General features: G+C 36.8%; 2 protein-coding genes across 3 annotated transcripts in view; one reads left to right on the forward strand and one right to left on the reverse strand.

Annotated features, from left to right (window-relative positions):
* Positions 1-20,191, forward strand: part of gng12a (guanine nucleotide binding protein (G protein), gamma 12a) — a 38,789-nt gene extending 18,598 nt beyond the window's left edge. Inside the window, exons 1-3 of one of the 2 annotated variants that reach the window (XM_067363267.1) lie at positions 14,546-14,573; positions 14,960-15,068; positions 18,832-20,191. In XM_067363267.1, coding sequence (XP_067219368.1) covers positions 14,964-15,068; positions 18,832-18,957 — 231 coding nt within the window. In that variant the 5' untranslated portion in view covers positions 14,546-14,573; positions 14,960-14,963 and the 3' untranslated portion in view covers positions 18,958-20,191. Of the gene's footprint in view, positions 1-14,545; positions 14,574-14,959; positions 15,069-18,831 lie in introns of those variants that run through there. The other variant, XM_067363266.1, reaches the window with a different exon arrangement.
* A 1,754-nt stretch (positions 20,192-21,945) lies between these two features.
* On the reverse strand, positions 21,946-24,261 carry gadd45aa (growth arrest and DNA-damage-inducible, alpha, a). The gene is made up of 4 exons (XM_067362482.1): positions 24,205-24,261; positions 23,599-23,700; positions 23,282-23,498; positions 21,946-22,726 (listed from the first exon to the last, which is right to left on the reverse strand). The coding sequence occupies exons 1-4, from the start codon at positions 24,243-24,245 to the stop codon at positions 22,613-22,615; spliced, it is 474 nt and encodes a 157-aa protein (XP_067218583.1). The 5' UTR covers positions 24,246-24,261; the 3' UTR covers positions 21,946-22,612.
* Between the last annotated feature and the right edge of the window lie 1,725 nt (positions 24,262-25,986).

Here is a 25,986-nt window from a genome sequence, read left to right on the forward strand (position 1 = left end):
TTAGCAGTGTCTACACTGCCGGAATTCTAATAGAGAAGAAGAAGAGAGCTAGTTCAAGATGAACATTTATGGATAAAATGTAACTTTTTTTTTTTTTTTTTGATTGTTTCTCTAGATAAAACCCTCATTTCTCATCTGGGATCATGTAGAACGCTTTGAAGCTGCAATGAAACTGTAATTTTGACCTTCAACTGTTTGGGCTCCATTTAAGTCCACTATATAGAGAAAAATCCTGGACTGTTTTCATCAAAAACCTTAATTTCTTTTCAACTGAAGAGACATGGACATATTGGATGACATGGGGGTGAGTAAATTATCAGGAAATTTTAATTTGAAAGTGAAATAATCCTTTAATAGCGCTGCTGGCTAACGTGGTGTCTAACGGAAAATAACTCCTCAGCAATCAGATGCAACAAAACGCACAAAAAAACGGTAATTCCCTGGAATTTGGGCTGCTGTTATTGATCACAATAACAATGCTAAGATCATAAATAAAATAATAAAATAGTCGTTCATGAGGTTTTTAATAAACATCGCATTGTGTTTTGTTTTCTAAAAAAAAAAGTACCAAAATGTACACCACTTAAAGAAACATCACACAATGTAAATAAGTTGTCACAGAATATGAATATGTGAATAACTCAATTTTGTCAAATGTCAGATAGAACCTTATAATTGTAAAAGCGCTGCCGCATGACTTCAGAACTGCACACTAAATCAAAAGACTTAAAGATTAAAATTATGCAATAATAACATTACAAGATCATGTGTCATTTTAGTCAATAGTTTCATGTCAAACAAGAAAACGGTTATCCAAGCATCTAAAATTCATGTTTTTCGTTGGCTTTCCTTGACCTGCATGGTTAATACATTTAGAATGTAATGCATCTCACACTCACCGGCCACTTTGTAAGGTACACGTGTTGAACTGCTCGTTAATGCAAATATCTATTCAGCCAAACACATGGCAGCAATTTAATTTAAGCAGTTTGCATTTAGGCATGTAGACATGGTCAAGATGATTTGCTGAAATTCAAAATGAGCATCAGAATGGGGAAGAAAGGCAATTTAAGTGATTTTGAACATGGGATGGTTATTGATGCCAGATGGGCTGGTCAGAGTATTTCACAAACTGCTGATCTAGTGGGATTTTCACAACTATCTCTAGGGTTTACAAAGGATGGTCCAAAAAAGAGAAGAACTCCAGTGAGCACCAGTTCTGTTGGCGAAAATGTCTTGTTTATTATGTCAGAGATCAGAGGGGAATGGCCAGACTGGTTCAAGCTGATAGGAAGGCAACAGTAACTCAAATAACCACTCGATACAACCGAGGTCTGCAGAAGAGCATCTCTGAATGCGCAACATGTCGAACCTTGAGGCAGATGTGCTACAGCAGCAGAAAATCACACCGAGTGATGCTCCTATCAGCTAAGTACAAGAAAGTGCTACAGTTCACATGGGCTCACCATAATTGGACAATAGAAGATTGGGAAAAACATTGCCTGGTCTGATGAGTCTCAATTTCTACTGCCACATTCAGATGGTAGGGCCAGAATTTGGTGAAAATAACATGAAAGCATGGATCCATCCTGCCTTGCGTCAATGGTTCAGGCTGGTGCTGGTGGTGTGATGGTATGGCACGCTTTAGGCCCCTATCTGAGCATTGTTGTCATAAAGGGATAGACATTTAAACAGTGTATCCATCTTCTGATGGATACTTCCAGCAGGATAACACGCCATGTCACAAAGCTCAAATGATTTCAAACTGGTTTCTTGAACATGACATTGAGTTCACTATACTCAAATGGCCTCCACCAGATCTCAATCCAGTAGAGCACCTTTTGGATGTGGAGGAACGGGCGATTCGCATCATGGATGTGTAGCCGACAAATCTGCAGCAACTGTGTGATGCTATCATGTCAATATGGACAAATCTCTGAGGAATGTTTCCAGCACCTTGTTGAATCTATGCCACGAAGAATTAAGGCCATTCTGAAGGCAAAAGGAGGTCCAACCCTTTACTTACAAGGTATATATAATAACAAGGCTGGTGAGTGTATATAATGTACAGTGCATATGAGGGATGAACTGATTGGCTTAAGGTCTTTGAGAATTTGTGGATTCTACCTTGTATGTCTGCCAGTTATTCACCTCCATCCCAGTTTGATGAATGGAATTATTGTATCACCCTTGTCAAAATCATCATGTGCCTCCGGGCATTTGTCTCGGTCTCAAATACCATCCATATCTTATTTATAGACCGATTCAGATATGTATCTGCATGAAAGATCTCTTTAATATAACGCAGCAGCAGTATTTTTTCAGTGGTAGTTCTGTCAGTGATTTTGAAGGCACATTTCATGCAATATCGACGCTGTATTTGTGTGACATGAGATTTCAAGTTAAGACAACAGTTTCCTGTAGTGCAACGTGCTGTACTTAATCAAAAACTATTAGTAGTAGTAGTGGTAGTGGTAGTGGTAGTGGTAGTGGTAGTGGTAGTGGTAGTGGTAGTAGTGGTAGTGGTAGTAGTGCATTTTTTTTTATAAATAGAATATTGAAATATTTGTACTGTTAAAGTGAAAGATTTCAGATCATGTGCCCACTATAGCCAAGCTCAAACTCAACATACTAGGATGCCATCTGCTGGTAATATATATCTGGTAGGGATTTTTGTTCAAATGCGGGCCTGTGGCCACAAAGATTTTGTTTTAGGAGCTACAGCCCTGCACTACCTTTTGTCTCCAAAAGGTGGCGTTAGCGGACCACACTTGATTCTGCAGTCCTGATTTTGTGGATGAAGTCCATTGAGGTCATGGTTAAAAAACAATACTGCCTTTTGACACATTTTTCCATCGTAGAGTTTGGTAGGGGTCAGACCCAGATGGTGAGACATAGCACATTAACACTGACAGATGGTCAGAATGATATGTCCCCTTTTAACTTGACCAAGACCAGTTGGTCAAAGTTTACATTTCCTTGCTGTCTGACACCAACAGCAAGGAAGAGTGATTTATACTGAGTAACTCTGAGATACCATAATTGTTCATTAACTACAACTGTTAGAACTAGTCCAAATTCATCTTAAAAGTTTATTTTTAAATCGATACAAAGGCATTTACCAAATACACCGCACTTGACCATAAATGGAGATCTTATAACAGATGTGTCAGAGATATCAACACAAGGTTCTGTTACTCTATAATCTGCTATTATCCTTTTTGAGGTGCTGCTTTATTTGGTAGTGACCGTTATCTTTATATAGTAGCATAAAAATGTTGTCATTGCATTTATTACATTTTAAGGAATTTAACAGCAGATTACAGCAGTTTTATCTGCATAATAGATTTCCCAATTGTTGGTGGGAGTACTAAAAAGGTGATGAAGTTTAGGCATGTCTTTCCTGTCTAGGGATGGGAATCATAAAGAACTTAATGATTCCGGTTAAATCCTCTTTAAAAGAATGCACTTGCCAGATGCCTTTATCCAAAACAAAGTGGAATGCATTCAAGGTTGACATCTTTCCAGTATATGTTTCCTCTGGGAATCAGACCCACCTATTCTTATTTGGATGTAACTATCACTTATGCACAGGAATATGCCAAAATTATCTTCCTATTGGGAATGTGGTGAGAGCATTCTCCCCTGAGAGTAGAGATGGACGAGACTTGAGGAAGTGGCTCCCATGAGGCAACTGATGAATGGAAGCCATTGATCCAGCAAGGTGTTTCATTCTGTAAACTGAGAAAGTGCCCATTGCAGTGAACACCCTCAGGTGGTTGTGATGAGGAAACAAAGCTCTGTGAGACTCTAAGGGGAAGTTCACTGTCAGGGGGAACAAAGCAGGGATTATGAGAAGTTTGGGAAGCTTCCTCAAAGACATGAGGTTGGCCTGTTGGGGGGACTTGTGAAGGGAGTTTTGTGAGCGGTTCTGTGTGGGAGAAGCTCACATTTTGGGTGGCTGTAGGGCCCCAAAGTATTTTGTCTTTGAGGAGAATGGAGTGTGCAGGTGGCATGGAGCTATACAAGTGCCCTCTATGTTCGGACAACCATCTCACTTTCTCTTCCTGCTTTGTGAAGCAGCCCCAACTGGACTTGATGTTAGAACTGAAGCAAGTCTTTATTTTAGATTCAAAGACATTTGATTACCAGGAACAAGGGTGACGAGGAAAACAAACCCAGTATTGACAAGAATGTCTTTTTTTTTTTTCTTTTTTTTTTCTTTTGTTTTCCTGGTCATACACTGGGTTCTCATGTTTAATAGACACCTTGTTTCAAAATTATCTCTTGTAAAGCCACCCCCACCCCCTTTTTGGTATAAAATTCTCCTCCACAGAGCTGCATATAACATACAATAATAAATTTAACATCAAATTATACAATAAACATCAAATATGTTCTATTTGACCAAGTGTGTCATCATGTGCAATGGCAAGACTCACAGGCTGCATGCAAAAACAAGCATACTATGATACCACAATATACAATAATAACTGACTGTGCATTTTTAACAAGTTTATTCACAGATTTGTTTTGTAAAAATTATCTTGTAGTGAAATACTGGGATGCACCAAAGACATTTTGCATGTTTTATATACTGTGTCAGGATTCCTTCTAGCCTAGCAGGACAGTAAGTCATGTTTCATTTTGTGTGAGTTTTGGGGAACTCCTTTAAAATTGTAGTTAAAAAAAACTTTGTGGGACTTTTTATCCTCTATCCCTAGCAAAATAACTTTTATTGATAATTTAACATAACCGATATAAACCAAATTTCTCTGTGGGGTTTCCCATGTAGTCAAAGTAGGCCATGTGCCGTTGGTGGCTTTCTTGTCATGCTCCTTGTTCGAAATTTTGGGTACTACATTCCACCTCATATATTTTCACTTTAGAAACACTTTCTTTTTCATTTCACAGTGTAAAGGTTTTTTCTCTGAAGTCTCTTTCCGTGTGTTTTATTCTCCCCCAGTCACATGCTCCGTGCTTTTGTCCTTGACTAGCTCTGCTTACCTGGAACTAAAGTGCATCTTGAAGTACTTTCCTTTTCCTTTAATCATATCAGGCATAAAATTGTAGTGACAATGGGTCTCATTCATGAAACACGAGCAGAACGATTTTTTTGTGTAAATCGTGTGTAAAAATGTTCGTATTTTCCAAATGTTAGTTGGTACGAAAGAAATCTACACCTGCTCCCAGCCACGCGTAAATAGTGCGTTTAACATCCGAACGTTTTGGTCATTAATAAGGCTGCATTTTAATTCACCTTAATAAGGTACATATTTACATAGCATTTTGAAAAAATATTATATATAGTAATTACATAAGTTTTTTTTCTTTTTACTTTTATTGTGAGAACCAGTAATAACATCTGCAAACGGAGCACTTTAATCAAATAATGGATAGATTTCAATACGGTTGGGCAAACTAATGGCCCCTTATTTGTTATGGAAATCGTTTCCTCCAAAATCCTTCGTTTGGTGTCATAATATGATGCCCATCTATAGTTGTCAGACGGATTTAATGGGCGGGATTTATGGTAATTGAGAATGAGCATGCACGCGCGTCCCATTTACGACTGATTGGAATTCATTAACACACACACACACACACACACAAACATTTCACTATCACTTCTGACGTTTACGAAGTATTTGTGAAACAGGAGAAGAGTTTTCGGGAAAGTCTCTTTACGCGCAAATCACTCGCATATTTACTCGTATATTTACGAATGTTTCATGAATGAGACCCATTGTGCCTGACTCCAGATCAGAATGTTACAAGATCACTTCTTTACAATATAGTGCTATGCTTGTGTGCTTGTGATTAATGAGGCAAACATCACTATTAGAATTACTCATACTTATAGTGTGGTCACATTTACCGGTGTTCAGCTTTCTTTCTTTTTTTTTTCTTTTTTTTTAATTGGGCAAAATTCAGTTTGCGAAAAGTGAAGGCAAAAGATTTCCACATGCATATTTCAGATCAGGTTCAGTTGGCATATGGAATTTTCACCTCAAATTTACTGCACATTTAGGGTTAAGGAATTATGCAAGCATTTTCCACTTAAAAGTAAAAAACAAATTGCGATTTTGTTTTGCAGTTGCAACTTAATTTCTCATATTTTCGACTTTATATCTCCCAGTTGCAACTTAATATCTCACAATTGTGGTGTTGTTTCTCATAACTCTTGGGTTTATTTCTCACAATTTGTAATTTATTTCTCACAATGTAAGTTTTTTTTTTTTCTTTATTTTAAACTTTCTCACAATTACTTTTTCCATTTCTTTCTCCAAGATGGAAATGGGCTTCCAGAACAAACCCTAATAGAGGCATAGTTCATCCAAGAAAATGAAAATTCTGTCATTAATTACTCGCCCTCATGTCGTTCCAAACCCGTAAGACTTTCGTTCACCTTTGGAAAACAAATGAAAATGTTTTTGATTAAATCTGAGCTTTCTGTTCCTCCATAGACAGCTACGCAACTGAAACTTTGAAGCTTCAAAACATTCATAAAGAGATTGTAAAACTAATCCATATGAATTGGATCACTTTATATGATGAACAGATTGAAATTATGCTTTTATCAATACAAACATTGATCAGCGACATGAGAATGAACCTAATTGGTTCTCGCATGTCAAGTGAACATGCTTGAGCTTCCGTTTACCACAACTGCTTTGTGAGTTGATGAATGTTTATAATGGAATAAAAGCCTGAATTTAATCTGTTCATCAAGTGTTTGTGTCTCTTCAGAAAACTTGGACTAAACCGCTCAATTCATAAGGAATAGTTTTAAGATCTCTTTATGAACTTTTTGAAGCATCAAAGTGGTAGTTTTATAGCTGTCAACGGAGGGGCCGAAAGCTCTCAGATTTCATCAAAAGATCTTTATTTGTTTTCCAAAGATGAACGAAACTCTTACAGGTTTGGAATGACATGAGGATGAGTAATGACAGAATTTTCAATTTTTTGGTGAACTAACCCTTTACACCAACTTTAAATACAAACTTTACAAACTTAAATACATCAAAACATGTTGTTGAGGAGAGATGTACTAGTGCTAAGTGTTTGGACTTAAAAAAAAATCCCATAAACTTGCATTAAAGGAGGGTCCAGAGTTTGGTAATTTAGGGACTATAGAGACTTGCGGGTACAAACTTGGGCCTGTAAACAACCACCCAGAATACCCTTGCAACACCTTTAGTATTGTAGCAGTGGCACCACTCAGATTTCCAGAAAATGTAAACATTTAGTTTTAGTCTATTGTATTTCTAGAGGTGGAGTTTGTAATTTGTTTACTTCACAATGAACATGTTTTTGGTGTTGTGTTGCACTTACTAATGATGCAGTAAACACAATTGTATTTATGAGATCCTGTCATGCAGTGGTTTTTCCACATATTATAAGTGGCTCTATGCCCAAACCTGACACGATCTCCTGCAGGCTTTATTCCATTGGTGAAAACTTTTGATGCTGTGAAGCCAGGTGACCAATATATCATATGGGTGTCATCATGTGCTGATGAGTTCATGGAAAGGATCTTTGATCCCATAATGACACATACGTTCATGTGACCTGCAGAAACTCTGGAGGCGTTCATGTGTGGAATTCTTTTCAGTTTGTGAAGGAAGGCTGGCTCGACAGGGTTTCATTTTAACCAAAGCATGCATTCATTCTCTTTTAAAAGGAAAAAAAAAATCTTATAAGTATTATCACTTTGCTGTACAAAAGTGATTGATAGTGTGCTCATTGTTACAGGTTCATGTATATTTTTGTGAATATGGATGGTTTATGCATATACATGCAAAACATATCTTGCACGTCATACTCTATTGGTCTTATTTATCATTTCAAGTCTTGGCTTTTTTCATGTGTTCCTTAGTTGCTCTATCTTGTACAGTAGCCTACATTGATGTTCCTCTTCATTCCACATGTTCTCTTCTTCCCGGTCTTTATGGAAATATTTGACATTTCACAGCACACACCTTTCCGAGAGCACTGTTGTGACTGGGGCGCTACTCATTAATTGTGCTTGCTGGGATTGGAACAAACTCCTAACCTGAAGTATTAAACATTAAAGATGATAACCTGCAAAATAATGCTTCAAATGATTTAGCCTGGTGACTATAAAACATGCAAAAAAATCCCTTTATGCTTACATTGAAGGAGAGACGAGAGCATGCAGGACTCCAGACTGCAATTAAAAAATCTCTAATTCAACACCAACTGAATAAGTGTTTACATTCAAATATCACTAAAAATAGCATTGGTTTTGCTTAGCATAGTGAAGCCCAATTGTAATGTTGAATCGATTGTAAGGAAAACATGGATAAACTATCACTTTGGTGACCTGTTGGAACCATAATGAACACCAAGTTTCTCTCTTCTTTTTTTTCAATGAATATTCTCACAAAACAGAAGTGAGATGTATATTATACAAAGCAATCACAACACTAGAATGACAGCATCAAATGGGAACAAAACTGCTGCTGAACAAGCATCTGTAATTCATTCACTCAATTCATTTGGCTCCTAAATTTTTCATTTTAGGAGCCACTGACTCTCGTCAATTTTTTTTCTAGTCTGCAGCCCTGGACTGGAGTCATATCTAAAGATCAGAATATTATTAGACACATGGAAGAGGGCAAGCAACTACTTTGCTACCACCTGTATAACTTTTAGTTTTCTGCTGAACACAAAAGAACATTAAGAGCATAAAAAAAAAAAAATATTAAAAAATAGGGCTGCAGGAATTATCACGATAAAATCGCATGCGATTTCAGTAGCCCCTCACTGCAGAACACTCGAGATCCAAGGGGCGGAGTCGGGTAGGTTAAGGTATATGGAAAGTGGGAGGAGTTGGATCTAGAACCAGAGGGTGGAGATGGGTAGGTTTAGAGCCAGGGGGCGGAGTTGGGTAGGACTCCACCCCTTGGATCTTGTGTTCTGCAGTGAGGACCATCTCCGCGATTTGGCAAAGGCTGTAAAGTGTTTAGGGCTATGTAAAGTGGGAGGAGTTGGATCCAACTCCACCCCTTGGATCTTGTGTTCTGCAGTGAGGACCATCTCCGCGATTTGGCAAAGGCTGCGATTATTTAATGCGCAGCTTGTCAGAGCTGTACGGCTCTGTGATCAGTAGTAAATGCTTCTCCATCTGAAAGCCAGAGGGCGCTCTTGTGCAGAAACTCAAATTATGCCCTGCCGCAGAAGATGACACGCATTGAAATGTTTTGATTAAACATGACTGCCTTATTCTGTGTTAGAAGCCTCATCATCTCACAGAAGGATGCTCATCTGTCATTATGAAGTGAGTTTGGAGTAAAAACATGTTATTAAATGTTGTCTTTTATTGGTCAAGATGTTAATAAATGCTTCTCATGTCTAGAAAGATGTTTGACACGTGTTGCTTTTTCAAATATACATTATAAGCGACTCAAATTTGCAGTGCTTTCAGATGGATTAGCATTTGGAGCCATACTTCATTGGCAAGCTGCGCATAAAAAAAATAATCACACTAAGAATCGCGTTTTAGAGATAATCGCGTTTATGTTCAATGATATTTTTCGTATCGTGCGAAAAATCGTGCAGCCCTCCACAGAAGAAAGTCATACAAGTTTGGAATAATATGAAGGTTAGTAAATGAACATTTTTTGGGTGAACTATCCCTTTAAGATTATCTTTTTAAAGATCACTTGTTTTCCATAATCTCACAGCAAGTTTTTCTTTCTCTCATTCTACATTTCTGCTTGTTTTCTTGTCTCAATTTTCCATAGTGGAGCCCCTCGGCACAAAGACCCTCCCTGTAAAAACCCAAACTCAGTTGCTGCTGTGTGACATTACAGTGTTTTCCCTGTTATTGAGCCATCCAGCATATTAACTGGGAGGAGCCAAGCACAGACCTTTGGCCTCAGATAGCGATATATAATCTGATGTACTCATACACAGTGGAGCTGCCAGTGGCCGGGGCTTCATAAAGACTGCTTTGTTTTAGGGCTGTAGTCTAAACGCAGAGCTCTGTTAGGGTGAGTTTGTTGTTCGAAGTTTGAATAGTTGTGCATTTCTCAGCTGCTGAGATGAATGGGGGCATTTAGAGGGGGGTGGCAGGCGGAGAACACAATGGACTGGAGTTTTATTGCACCTCTGTTGCACCAGCATATCTGGCATCATGCCCATTGATATACACACAACCTCTCGTTCACAGCTGCATCCTCTCTCTCTCCCTCTCTTTCTCATGTAATTCCCTCTTAAACCACAAAAGAAGAACAAAAATACAATTCTTTCGCTTTCCAAATGTTCCCACCCCCAGAATTTTCCTGGGTTGCTTGACTTTGGGAACTACCTCTGCACCAGTTCATCCCCTCACGACAAAGCTATTTGTGTTCCAAGGGGTGAAACCTCGACACACAGCTCTGGTTATCAGGCCCGCACGCATGCTGACGTACATGAGACATTATCTCCAAGAGCTGGTGTTTGTTTAGGCCCCAGGCACTGCGTGATAATGGCCCATTATTGTAGCCCTGGCCCTGTGTTGATCAGTGTGGATTGGCTCTTTTTTTGAGGACTTGTTCACATATTCCCACCTGCTGGGAGTCACTGCAGTGGCTATTTTTGACTTGGTCATTAATACTGCATGATGCTTGGGCAAGTGCATGACATCACCTTTTGTGCTTTACACTGTTGGTTGCAAATCTGATTATAGTAATAATATTAATTGTATTAATATTAATTGTCGGTCATTATATAATATATTTAATTGTTCATGCTTGTTTCCTCCATTTTTAGATTATCTTTTTGTTTATCTAATGGTCATTTAAAGTTAATCTAATTTAAAAACACTGTTAAATAGAATACTTAGTCAATCCCATTATGAACATCCATTTTATAAACTGTACATTTATAATGTTGTTCACTTGTAACATTTAAAAAAACGATATTTAAAATGTTACAAGTAAACACTTTTTTAAAATGATTTTTTTTTATTCAGAAAAGTGACAGTAAAGATTTATAATGTTACAAAATATTTCTATTTTAAATAAATGCTGTTCTTTTGAACTTTCTATTCATCAAAGAATCTCCACAAAAGTATCATAATTTACACACACACACACACACACACACACACACACACACACACACACACACACACACACACACACACACACACACACACACACACACACACACACACACACACACACACACACACACACACATGTTTGTTTTTGTGAATTGTGGGGACTTTCCATAGACTTCAATGCATTTTACACTGAACAAACTGTACATTCTATCCCCCTACCCTGCCCCTACCCCTAAACCTAACCCTCACAGGAAACTGTGCAAACTTTTACTTTTTCACAAAAACTCATTCTATATGATTTATAAACCCATTTACATTGTGGGGACCGCTGGCTGGTCCCCACGATGTAGGTGAACTCAGGTTTATATTACATCATGGGGACATTTGGTCCCCACAATGTAATATAAACAAAAGCACACACACACACACACACACACACACACACACACACACACACACACACACACACACACACACACACACACACACAAAAACCACCACATGAATAAATTACATGATAGATGTTGACACGTTTTTTCATGTAATATGGGAAAAAAAAGTCTAGGCTGATGCTTTCTGTAGAATAACGGTTGGACAGTATTTCTGTTTGTCAGATCTCAAACCACTTCACATTTGAATATACATACAGATCTCTGTTTCTGTAGAACTGGACCCTGGGGGTTAGCAGACTGCTTTCTGTAGAAGTGACCTCTGCCCTACATAATAAAATTTCAATTGCTCCCACATAAATGAATTGTTCGAAGATTCTGGAGAAAGAGAGCTGGAAAGATCACCGGCCTAATATCTTACATCTCTCATGTCAATCATTCATCATCATCATCAGTTCACCATTTCATGGAGTAAATCCCTGATGCCACAGATGTTTTCCAGATGTAGAATTTGTTATTGCAAACATTATTTATTAATTGTTACTTACTCTGCTCAGCATGTCTTTTTTTCAAAGGAATATCTTTCTATGCAAATATCTTTTTACCGCACGCACACGCACACACACGCACGCAAACACACGCACACACACGCAAACACACGCACACACACGCACACGCGCACACACACACACACAATTTAGCAGCACAAATGTTTTATCACCTGACATTTTGAGGGTTTTATGCAGCCATGAAAAAAATTGTCCGAATTTTCGTGTTTAAATTGTTGAATTAGTTGCATGTGATCTGAAATACATAATGACATTTTAAAGTTGCGACGTGATGGAAGTAGTGACAGTTCATGTCTTTTGTATTGTGACATGCGTATGAGAGAATAGGAATATCGAAAAATAAAAAGAAAGAGGATAGGTACTTTCCATCGGTTGTTGACTGGATCGAGGCAGATCTGAATACGAGTTTGCAGTCAATTTTAAGAAAGGGGCGGGATTTATGCACACAAAATGATTGGAGAAGTCTGGCATATGTCACCAGAGAGAAATAATTTCACAGGAAGATCAAATTATGACATTGTTTAAAGTCGTCATGAAATCAAACTTGACCATTATTTTTTTATGCAATATTAAAAAAAAAAATGCATGGATGAATAATGTTTACAGTATCATTTAAGATGCATTTTGAAAGTATTTAAAAATTTGAAATTTTAAGACATCTAAGGGCCTCTGGGTTGAGAAGCACTGCCATAAACGTGTGCAAATAATTCAGCCAAAAGCCATTCAAACTTTTAGTAGATAATTTCAGCCCTGGTTTCATCTGCTTTTTTTCTTCTTTCTGAAATGTAAAATACTTACATTCATATAATGTTCATCATTCAAAGACATAACAGATTTTGATGACATTGTCGTAATATTTGTGTATTAAATTACAGTTGGGCTTCTTTTTTAAATCATTTTGCATACTAAAAAATATGGTTTCACACACTTTTTTTTTTTTTTTTTTGCATATTGAATTGTGATTTGTTTTATCTTCCTAGCATGTTTAATGCTTATCCTGAGCTTACCTAAAATTTGAACACTATTCTTTTGCAGCCTTCAGGTGATGCAAGTCTGAATGTGCTGAATAGTCACAATAGTACATGCTGAGTGAGAATGAGTTGCATTTCTACGGTTGGTTGATCAGGGCGTGCTGGTGTCAGATCACGTGACCAAGTGAGCAGTTAGCAGGAGCGGCTGATTACATCTGCTGATGAACGGTTAAGCGGCAGCTGTTGGTGACCTCAGGCCTAATAGGGCACCGCTGAGATAGGGACATGTTTTGTGCTCTTTCCAAAAGAGTACCACCCGTACACACATCCATATACCTGTATGCAGAACACAAAGTCATCAGCACATTTTCTGAGATGAACACTTATCTGTGCAGATTGTCTTCCTATGTGTATTGTAAATGATGGCATCCAGTGTACTTTGCATCTTCTGTTACTATATTTAGCCTAAATGTTCCAGTAGTTTATTTAGACAACATCGGAATGTTCCTCTCTGACTTCATGGGTATAATAGCAATGGGAAATGACCTAAAGATTTTTCCCAAACCTGTTTCATGCCATAAACAGTAATCGGAAAAGTTATGATTTTTGGTCAACTTCTATTTTTCGTGATAGCAACTGCTTTTTTGAATTAGTTTTTTTGGCATAAATGAAGTTGAGTAGCTTAAACTGGGCAGTTGTAGTGCGGACACAGTCTTCTGCAGTTTGTCAACTGTGATCTGTATATTCTGGATGAGCATTTGTGATTATGTAAGCTTTCCCCATAGAGAGCACTGTAACACTGTCCTGGTTTTGTAAGTGTGTGACATAATGCCACTGCCATACTTCCTCAAGCCAGGTAAAGTAGGACAAAAAATTGTCTTTGAGGACTAGAAACCTGAAACACCATCAGGCGAAAACGGTGCTATTTCCTCTTCCTGTACCCAGAAGTCAGTGAAAATAAACCTTTTGTACTTTGTTATAGTGTTTATGAGTAAACTACCTCATTGTGTTTTACTCGTAAAGCATTCCAGTTGTCTTTAGGGAATGCAGGAAGCTGGAAACAGATTTTACATAATACATTACAGGAACTTTTGAATTAGTTATTATGCTGGTTTGATTCACCTGACCTGATTACAGACACATTTCTTATAGCGTAGAATGTATTCTTGCATGTAAAATCGACTGAGAACAGAATGCAGAGAAGACTGAAAAAAATAAAAACATAACTAGATAAGAAATCTTAACTTAACACATCCCCGATTCAAATGAAAAAGCTATTCATTCATTTTATCCTGTTTATCCTGTTAAAAGATTCTAGCCTTTCAGGTTTGATTGGCATGAGTGGCATAAATTGTATTTGAAATGAAAGCAAGGAATGAAAGAAATGTATATTAAATAGAACTGTCATTATTATGAATTCAAATGTGGTTGGCTGCTATTAGCCGCTAAAAGCTCATGGCATAATTTGTTTTCCACAGAACAATCGCTTGAATTCCAGTATTACTTTGCTTACTGAACAGGTTTCGTCATTTTATCTGCAGAGAAATAAGCATCAATTGAGTGTCTGTCAGTAAGTCTCTATTGCGTATTGACTTCATAACCTTCTAGTTTGTGTGGGTAAGGGGTGTGGGACCATAGAGGGTAGTACCGAATACTGAATAATTCCCTGTCAACTTATGACAGTACAGTCAGATGTTTTTATTTTAGGAAGACTGTGTTCTTTTGCATTCAGTTTTGTACCTTTTTATTGTAAAATTGCTCTAGATTTCATTTGTTACTGTATGACAAGTTTGGAGGAAGGATTTGTCAATGTGATGTTGTCATAATTTTCTTCCGCTGTATGCGTCAGATATGTTCTGTTCTTTGACACTGGCATATAACAACATATACGTGTTTTATGACATCTGAAGATTCTGTAACTTCATGTTTTGTGTTTGTGTGTGTTTTTTGTTACAGTTATATGGTTTCAAAAATGTCCTCTAAAATGGCGGGCTCAAACAACCTGGCACATGCTAGGAGGATGGTACAGCAGCTGAAAGTCGAGGCCAGTATCGAGAGGATAAAGGTATGTTTTGTTGCGAGTCTATTTTGTGATGAATTAACCCATTACTGTGAACATAGCTTTTAGAGCCATTTTATTTATCACCATAGATGATCACCTTTGACACTTTCCCTTATGTGACCCTGGAGCACAAAACCAGTTATAAGAGTCAATTATTTTTTTTTTAAATAGGGATTTATACATCATCTGAAAGCTGACTATATACGCTTTCCATTGATGTATGGTTTGTTAGGATAGAACAATGTCTGCCCGAGATCTGAGTGTGCAAAAAAATCGAAATACTGAGAAAACCGCCTTTAAAGTTGTCCAAATGAAGTCCTTAGCAATGCATATCCACTCACAAATACATTTTTTAATATATATTAACGGTATGAAATTTACAAAATATCTTCATGGGACATGATCTTTACTTAATATCCTAATGATTTTTGGCATAAAAAAACAAAACAAAACGATAATGTTGACCCACACAATTGTATTATTGGCTATTGCTACAAATATACCAGTGCGACTTATGACTGGTTTTGTGGTCCAGGGTCACATATATTCTAGATGAACTTCCTCTTTATGTGAGTGTGTATATATATATTAAAAAAAAAAATTTATATATATATATAAAATATATTTTAGTGGTATTTGGTGTTCCACCACTTCCGTCACCCAAGTTTTTTATATTTTGTTGTAAAAAAAAAAAAAAAAAAAAAAAAATTATATATATAATTTTTTTTTTTTTTTTTACAACAAAATATAAACAACATGGCTGACGGAAGTGGTGGAACACCAAATACCACTAAAATATATTTTATTCCAGGTGACATTTTTAACAGAATCAAAAATATGGAGAATTTTTATACAGGCATTATTAATTAATTTGTTGATACGCTCTTAAAAATAAAGGTTCCAAAAATGGGGTTTCATAGCAATGGCGTAAGATTCCTTTTTGGTTCCCCAAAGAACCTTTTAGTAAACAGTTCATAAATTAACATTTTTTTTTTTTTTTTTCCCATTATGTAAAGAGTATTTTAATAATCTAAAGAACATTTTTCCACTATTAACAACTGTTTGTGTTAAAAGTTTAAATGGTTAAAAGTTCTTCATGGAACCATTAATTCCAAAAAAGAACTTATTTTTAAGAGCGTAGTTATCTGCAATTTTTTTTTTCTTTCAATTTTGTTTTTATTTAGTAAAAATGGAACAATAGAGAGATACAATACAGACATACAGTAAAGATATGTGCATGTATGTGATAGTCATTTTTGAAAAAGGTTATGGTAATGATACCCTATAATAAAGAAATTAAAACTACTATTTAGCAAATATACATTGTGACATTTTTGATCAATTTAATAAGACATTTAAAATGTTACAAAAAATAAATAAATAGAGTGTCTATTTACACTAAGTGCAAATAGCGTCCCTTGTTGGCAAACAATATTTACACTAGCTCTGCCCACCAAAGTCTGGTTGGGCCACACAAGTTTTAAAAATGACACGCATAATTCAACATCTAGCAAGCAAGCACTAGCAAGTAAGGTTTGCAAACTGGGCTTTCAATGTGATCGACGCGGGATCGAATCTTCCTTTTGCCAAGCTCACAATTTTTTTTCAATAAAAATGAAAATAATGTTCTAAAAACAAAAATACAAAAACTACAAAAATACTGAGGTGCAACCAGTATCTTCCAATATTACCATTTACTCTTATTACAAAGAAAGAACTGGTATAATAGAATCTATCGCTATTTTCACCTAGTGTAAATAGCATATCGCTAAGAAAATGCTGCTATTGTCACTAAGGGTGCGTTCACACTTGTCATGTTTGGTTCGATTAAAACGAACCCTGGCGCGGTTGCTCGGTTAGTGCGGTTCATTTGAACATGTGAACGCATCCGAACCCTGGTGCAGACCGAGACCGCTGAAAAGATGGGTCTCTGTCCGCTTCCAAACGAACTCTGGTGCTTTTCGAATGATATATGAACGCAACACGGACCAAAGACAAGTAACCGAACCATAAACAGGAAGACGAGACCCTACAATGGACAGAATCCTCACGCATGTCGGTATTTCTTGTCATAGTCACGAGTTTGCCCATCACAGGCATTAGACGTGCGTCTTCACGCAGCAGATCATTTGTATGTGTGTGTCGGATGGATTCCCGCCGGTATTTTGACTACTTTACACACTTTATAAGCTCTTCACGAGTTCCCAACTGGCCAAAATACCATCACATGCAGGCTGCGCTACGCACACACAACGAGCGCATTTACCTCAGAAAACAGCACTGTTTTGGATGTTCGGTAAGTTCCGTCTCAAAATAGGCAATACGTCATAAAATCCGACCAATCACGTTGTGAATGTATCCCTGTGCCTTTAGGTTCGGCATCTTTTGGTTCGGTGATAAAATTGCCAATCTGAATGCTAACCGGAACAGGACTAAATGTTTTTTTTTCCTTATTTGGTCCGGACCAAATGAACCGAACTAGTGTGAACGCACCCTTAGTGTAAATAGCCGCTGCCAAAAAATTATGGGTGTGTCTTAATCAGCTCCCTAGTTAAGTATTAAGGGCACTGATCAGTTGGTCAGCCAATTTAAGGGCCGAACCACATACTGAAACGTTCGCCTTCCTAAAAAAGTACCACAATGCACAGTGAAAACCAGGGAGCATTGATGCTCACTATGTTCCCTTAACGCAGGAGTCTCCAGACTCGGTCCTGGAGGGCCACTGTCCTGCCTAGTTCAGCTCCAACTTGCCTCAACACACCTGCCTGGAAGTTTCTAGTATGCCTAATTAGACCTTGATTATTTGGTTCAGGTGTGTTTAATTGGGGTTGGAACTAAACTCTGCAGGACAGTGGCCCTCTAGGACCGAGTCTGGAGACCCCTACTTAATGAAAGCTCTGAAGTCACTACGTAATGACACATAACAGATTTTTTTTTAACCATTATTTAATTATATTTCAGCATAAACATGCATGTCAAGCAAAGTATTTATCGTAATGTACTTTAATAACATTTCAAAAAAATAAATGTCAGAAAGACATCTGTTCTGCTGCCGTTCTTAAAAATCAGTAGTGATGTTGTACAATGAGGGTGTTATGTTGCCAGAAATAGTCATCAGTGTCCCAGTAGTGAGCCTTACTGTCCTTGCAGTGCCTGAATTTGTGAACACGATATACTGATTCATGACAAAGGAAGCTAGGGAACTGACTGAGACACACCCAGTATTTTAAATAAATGCTGGTTCTTTTGAACTTTCTATTCATCAGAATAAGAAAAAAAACTCAAATGTATTGTGGTTTTCAACAGCACAACGGCTTTCAACATTAGTAATAAGAAAGAATGTTCCTTGAGCATCAAATCAGCATATTCAAATTATTTTTTGAAGGATCATGTGACACAAAGACTGGAGTAATGATGCTGTAAATTCAGCTTTGCCATCACAGGAATAAATTACATTTAAAAATATATTAAAATAAAAAGGTTATTTTTATATTGAATTCATATTACTACTGCTTTTACTGTATTTTTTATCAAATAAATGCAGCCTTGATGAGCATAAGATACTTCTTTCAGAAACATTAAAAAAATCTTGCGAGCCCAAACTTTTAAATGGTGGTGTAAATTCTTGTTTTAAATAAGTAGTAAAAAGAATGAGTAAGCTATAGTTTATATGTGATTTAATAATTAGAGCATCAAATGGTTCAATTTAATAAAAAATAAAAAACCATGCAAGAACATTTTTCACATTCTGACTTGTTTTATCCAGGTATCCAAGGCCTCTGCTGACCTCATGCGTTACTGTGGAGAAAACGCCAAATACGACCCCCTGCTCATGGGCATTCCTGCCTCAGAAAACCCCTTCAAGGACAAAAAGCCCTGCACTATATTGTAGTGTAACTAATGCTACAGTCATCTTATTTAATTACTTCTACTCAACTTTGCCTTAAGTCCAGCTCTAGCTCCTTAGTATAACTTTGTGCCATGTCTTAACTGTATTTAGCTCTTACAGTATTTATTACTGTAAATAAACTCCAATCAGTACTAATTAATTGCCATTTTGGTAATGATTAGCATTGCATCTCATATTTACCAGCATCCCTTGTCTTCTGATTGGTTGTTTGGGGCCAAACTGAAGTCATTCCAGGAAATAATCACATAATCAAAGCAGTTTAGATGTTTTAAAATGGTGTTAAGTTCCTCTTTCCACCGAATGGTGACTGTAGTTACACTTTTTAGTTGAAATATAAAGAGCTAGCAACTACACTGATTTAAATCCCCCTTAATTTCTAATGTGTAGACTTGGGTTAAATATTCCTCTAGTAGCATCTATGAATAATGTTATAGCAAAGGGACTGACTGAAATAAATGAAATTGAAAGATCCATTTTTCATACTGGATAATGAATCTGATGTGGCTTCTGCAATCACCAATGGTCAAGTGCATGCTGGGTAAATAAAACAATATAGTCAGCGATATCACATCACACAAATATTGATTTGTTTTCAATGAAAGGAAGTACCACTATGTGCAAACTCAAAGCAATTAGAGAAAAGTTATTAGAGTGGTTTATGAGAAAAGAGAACTGATTCCATTACCCTGCACTTTCAAACCCATGTGCCTTAGGTTGTTCAAAGCATTCCTTACTTATCACAGATGTATACGAATGAAAAGATGAGACTTTTTATCTGTTTACCCTGAGTAACTTTTCTATTCTGATGATGCTTTAGATTTAAAGTGCATTTTCCTTCTGATTTAAACGTTTCTTTCCTCTGCCAAGGCACAATTTTTAAAGGAAGACCACTGCTGTTTGATTTTGTTTATGATTTGTTTTTTTTCTAAACAGGGCAGTCGTGAAACGTTACGTTAACATTCACAACTTGAATGGGCCGAGCAACCATATATTGATGCTGCAACGTCTGTATTATTTTAGAGACATCAAAGAAGTTATGCAGTATTTGAGACTCACAACCAAATCTCTGTGACCTCAGTATCTCTGTGAAGAAAAAAAGTTTCTATTTGTTTTTTTTTTCTTTTCTAATTTCTGTATTTTTGCAAGCCTTCATAACATGTGCTATACTGTACGTACTGTACCTTGAAAGAAAGATTTTATTAAAATTGTGAAATAGTAAAACAAAATGCTTTGCATACATGTGTTCTTGCATCTAATGTCTAAACAATTTATACTATAATGGTGTCATTTGAAAATTAGAATTTCTTTTTCATAGAATGAGGGGCCGTTTACACAACACCTTTTTAAACTAAAAACGGAAAACGTTTTATGCGTTTTGGCTGTTTATTTAGACAACAACTATGTTTTGAAGGACTGAAAATGCAAAAACAGGTTTTAAAGTGCAAGTTTTTGAAAAAGATACTGTTAATGTCTCCGTTTAAAATACAAAAACACAATTTAGTGAAAATGATGACGTGCGCATGCGTATTAATTGTTCAGTCTATAGGTGTGGTGTTTCTTTACAAAGTGACATCGCCATCTACTGGCCTAGCAGCATAATACAGAGTTTTTAGTAGTTTTCGCAGATCCATGTGAACGGGGATCGTTTTGACAACGTTGTTGTGTGTATGCAAAAAATACAAAGGAAAAACCTTTTCCTTTTTTAGTACATTGTTGTTGTGTAAACATACTCTGAAAGTGAATGGTAACTCCTGACACATTTTATTGTATGTAAAAGAGCAGCTTGGACATTCTGCTAGGTATCTTTATTTGAGTTCCAAAGAAGAAAGTATCATATGGGCGAATTATCCTTTATTGTACACAAAGGGAACAAAACAATGCTTTTACCTCTAAGTTTTTGTTTTCCATTTTCATATATTTTATAATGTACTTTATTGCTGTGATGGCAAAACTGAAAACTGGAGTAATGACTGCTGAAAGTTCAGTGTCACATTAATCCTGATTTGGCTTTCAGAAAAAAAAAAAAAAAAATTATCTTAGCCATGAAAGATGTGACAGAAATGATTGTTAGTAAAGGACAGTTGATGTGGGCTGTGTTATTCTGAGCTCAAGGAGTGGTGCAGTGACAAAGTTGTGACAAAACCGGGGTTATATCACCTTGTCCTTGTTGTACCTGCTTTCTAAAAATAACCTTTTTAGTGACGTCCAAAAAAAAAAATGAAACTGCCTACAAAGTGCAGTAACACCTAAAAGGCACATTCATTAAGTTGAGACTAGCTGACCTTTGATCAGGATTACTTGGTTGTTTTGCTATTTGCAGAGAGACATGTTGCATTCAAGTTGTCTTTGACAAATGTTATTTTGTCCTTGAGCAAGTGGCAAGTTTAATCCAGTTTCTTTGTCACATGACAGGGGTTTACCTGCCTTGCATCGGCCTAACATCATCCTTTGTATAGGAAGTGGTGGGTTACACAACTGATTTACTGGTATGTGGTGCATGTAAACCTGACCCAATGTGTGCCAATCATGTGATCGCAACCACACCTTCTAAACATTTTGAGGCGCCTCTAGACACTTCCGTTCTTCATTTGAGCTTGTGTAATGTCTTGCGTACTCGCTACGCAGTGACTTTTGGCCTACAGAGTGGTATCATTTTGTTACACATAGCACAATTAAGAGCAAATTGATTTACGACAGCAAGTTTCACCTTGACGCAAGCAAGCGGTACAGTAAGCTGAACCTGAGCAATTCATTTCAGCTGAAAAAGGAATCTGATGAATAGATGCAGTGGTCACGCCAACTAAAGCAGGACAAAAGAAAGGCTTGGATGGCTTTTGTCGGCCTGTAACAGGGAGTCACGAAGGCCATCGAGTCCAGCGTGACCTCGCTGATCTCAACTGGTGTTGTCAGGTCAATTCTACTAGCCCACTCCGCTTTTCCAGAAACCTCTAACAGAGTAACCCACATGACTACTATGTTGTGTTCAAAAATACTTTTATTACAACACAAAACTCATTTCACATTTGAATATAATAGTATAAAAAGTTTTACATAAATACTTCTTTAAATTAATATAATAGAAATAACTTAAAGACCACAAAAGAACAATTAACTTATGTACAAAAAAAAAAAAAAAAAAAAAATTCTTACAGGATACCGTAAATGCATAGTTTTCCTCTCAGTGGTTTAGAAGCAAGTTCCTTTTAAAATATGTATTCCAACATTAAAGTACTGATGATATGCTATTCAAAAATTGATGGCAAAGACAAAAAGAATAGGCCAGCCTCTCTGAAAAAATATCACTTCCTGTGTTTCCTCTGAGAAATCTTTCATCCTGTAATTAACTGAAGTGCTTTATGACACCCCACCAATAAACAATCTCACAAGATACTCAGGTGCTCACTTCCATTCACAATTAGCTTCATGTGACGTCCTCAAAAAGTCCCACAAACAAAGCCAAAAAGCGCTGAATCATCTCAGATTGCAAATGGGTGCTCCTCCTCCAGTTTATTCTGAAGGTCAGTCCCCAGTTCCACCGGTCTGGACAATCAGTCCTTTTTGTGACCACCTTTTTTAGCTTTTATCTTTTTTACTAGATATTTTTATGCATGTTTTCTCCTCTTGGTTTTAGCTGTTCTCATCGTTCTGGAAGGTTGATAATAGGCACCCATTGATCCATACAGCGACTCTCTCTGCAGAAGCGGTTCACTTTTCCCAGAGCTGGGTTTTTCCATGTGGATGCATGTGGAACCTGTGAACATCAGAAGAAGAGATGGGATTACATTCTGTTTGTTTTAGCTAGAACATTTCCTGCTGTGTAACTTCTAAGCGTTGTCCTTTGCAGTTCATGATTTCAAATATTTGTAGTGAAAATATCAACTTTATATCTGCCACAGCCATCCTGCTCTCTGCACTGGCCATTAATGAATCTGACTCCTTGACTATGCAAAACATAAACCTTGAGTATGAATCAAAGTGAAGTCAAGTTGCAAAAGATAATTCAAATGACCAGTGATTTTGGGAGTATGCAAATCTTATTGAATGCTTCCTATGGAGCACACAAAGTCTAATAAAAGGGAATAAAAGAATGATAAATACAGAAGCACCTGTTCATTTGATTCCAATGGAGCAATATAAAATGCAAATAGCAACCTGGAACATGAAGTCAAGAAAATCCTATTTACATATGAATAAGAACAGAGCAGGATGTTCATGTGGACGTCATGCAGTGGCAGTTACACCTGGACATGTCCTGACAAGCTACTAAAATTTCTAAGAACATGTGCAATGGATTGTTGACACTTACAGTGACCAGAATGCAGTGCAAATCCATCTGCTCGCTCCCGTGCATGCCCGCGCCCCCGAGGATGTGCGCGAGGCTGCGAGTGTTGTTCACGCGCAGGATGTTGATTTCGTTTTCGCAGCAGAAAGCCTGAATGAGAGTGAAGTGTATCTGAAGCGCCACATCCTTCGTATCATCGTCGTCAGTTGCCAAGATGCACAACACCACGTTATCAGGATCCCTGAACAGAAGAGTTAAGATTTTAGTTATTCATACTAAATTACTGCACCTGTTGCAATGACTTTGAAAACCAGTAACATTCAATAAGCCTCTAAACTTACACATTGAGTGACTTTGCAGCCTCGTAGACCCCAACTGTAATACATCCCTGCGGTAATGCGGAGCGCAGGACCTCCTCAAGAGCTTTAATCACAGAATCCATCCTGTAAAATCACAGTTTAGATAAAATTTTAAGTAATGCGACTTTAATAAAGTCAAGAACATTGAACATGTGCGCATGGCAACAGCTCGTGCACCGTTACAGACTGCGACGGTTGAAAACTAATAATTTCGAAAAATGTGCTAGTTTCTTAGTGTGGGTGATTAACTTGCCGTCATATTTAAACAGGTAAAATATAAGTTAAATTAATTTAGCAAAACTTCATTTGAAGTTCAGTTGCATAATGGGAACACCACGAGCGCAGGGTCTCGTGAGACTCGAATCTCGTGAGCTGAGGTCGTGCCACTGACAGTTCACCCGGTAACTTACATGTGTAAATTGAACATGTTCCACAATAAATAGAAATATACATTATATAAGACGAATCAGCATTTTCATTTACCATATTTTATATTTATTTATTCGTACATTACTCAATTATTGGTAAAATTACTATAATAATGGTATACGCCTAAATTGCCAAATAAATGCATAATGTCAATTTTACCTTTCAACAGAGTAATCTCCATTAAGTTCCTCAAAAGTCATGTTGCACGTAAAATCCAGCACGGAGATGAATAACTTTCCCTTTAAAATCCACAAGAGTTCTCGTGCGTCTTCTTTCTTTGGCTGTCACCGGTTAAATCTGACGTTGTGCGGCGTTACATTGAATATAATTTCCCTGAGAGCTGTAATGAGAGCAGTATAATCCTTATTGGACACATGCAAATCAAGATTAGCAAAATCCATTTTGATTGGCTATTGCGTCTATACTAACAAAACTCTCATTCGTCCGTCTGAGATGTCAGGGCGTGGCCAGTCACTGTTGGTGACGTTGTTTTTAACCTTGCTGGAAGACTTTGCCGTGACATGTCAGGGCAAAGGAAAGTGATCAGGGAATTTACCCAACAGATATTCAAACACAATAATTATGTAACATGTTACATAAATAACAAAATAAATAACACAAATTGCATTTACATAAATTCATAACACTTTCTCTTCTTCATGCGTCTTTTAAAAGGAGCATTTGAAACAGCTGCACAAGCCTTATAACATGCAAGACACTAACATTATGTTAGTAGTGGATCATAAGTATGGGCATTTCAAGACTTTTCAGTAGGTATGGTTACAAACAGTTTTCATAATGTGAGCCAATGGCATGCAGCACTACACTTTTCTGTGCTACAAGCCTTGCTGGGTTTCAAACTTGTCTGGTGTGATCTCTAACCCAGCAGTGACACCTTGAGGACAAATCAACTCATGCCTCCAATTTTCCTTTACTTTTGTGATTAAAGGGTTAGTTCACCCCAAAATGAAAAGTCTGTCATTAATTACTCACCCTTATGTCGTTCCACACCCGTAAGACCTTCGTTGATCTTCAGAACACAAATTAAGATATTTTAGTTGAAATCCATTAGCTCCGTGAGGCCTCCATAGGGAGCAATGGAATACCTCTCTCAAGATCCATAAAGGTACTAAAAACATATTTAAATCGGTTCATGTGAGTACAGTGGTTCAATATTAATATTATAAAGCGACGAGAATATTTTTAGAGCGCCAAAAAAACCCAAACAAAATAACGACTTATTTAGTGATGGCCGATTTCAAAACACTGTTTCATGAAGCATTGGAGCACAAATGAAACGGCATGAGAGTGAGTAATAAATGACAGAATTTTCATTTTTGGGTGAACTAACCCTTTAATTACTCACCCTCATGTCGTTCCATATGGAGGACTAAACCTGCAGATATTAAAAATGAATAAATGAATAAATAAATGAAAGAATAAATAAATAAATAGATAAATTAATAAATAGATAAATAGGTAAATAAATGTGATAATAGGAAAATAAATAATAATAGGAGAATAAACCAATAAATATGATTATTTTTTAATAAAATTCATTTTTTCCCCTTAATTTATTATTTTTCTGCATTTATGATTTAATTATTTCTAATTCTATTTATTTATTATTTTATTTATTTTTCCATTTATTTTATATTTACTTATTTTATGCATTCATTTATTTTTATATTTATTTATTCCAATATATTTTTTTTTCCAGATTAATTTATTGTAACATTTATTTATTTCAACTTTTTAAATTTATTTTCGTATTTATTTTTACATTTCTTTGTCTTGTATGATAATTAGGTGGGTTGGTCTTGCTCATAGGGCTTGCTTACCATTGGTTCATCATTGATTGAAGCTCTCGCTCGATTACTCTGGCTTTGTAGTGACAGCTCTTGCGTGTGTATCAGTTTATGTTCGCGACAACAAGGGTGA

The sequence above is a fragment of the Chanodichthys erythropterus genome, chromosome 16 (genome assembly GCF_024489055.1).
Source record: "Chanodichthys erythropterus isolate Z2021 chromosome 16, ASM2448905v1, whole genome shotgun sequence".
Taxonomy (NCBI): domain Eukaryota; kingdom Metazoa; phylum Chordata; class Actinopteri; order Cypriniformes; family Xenocyprididae; genus Chanodichthys; species Chanodichthys erythropterus.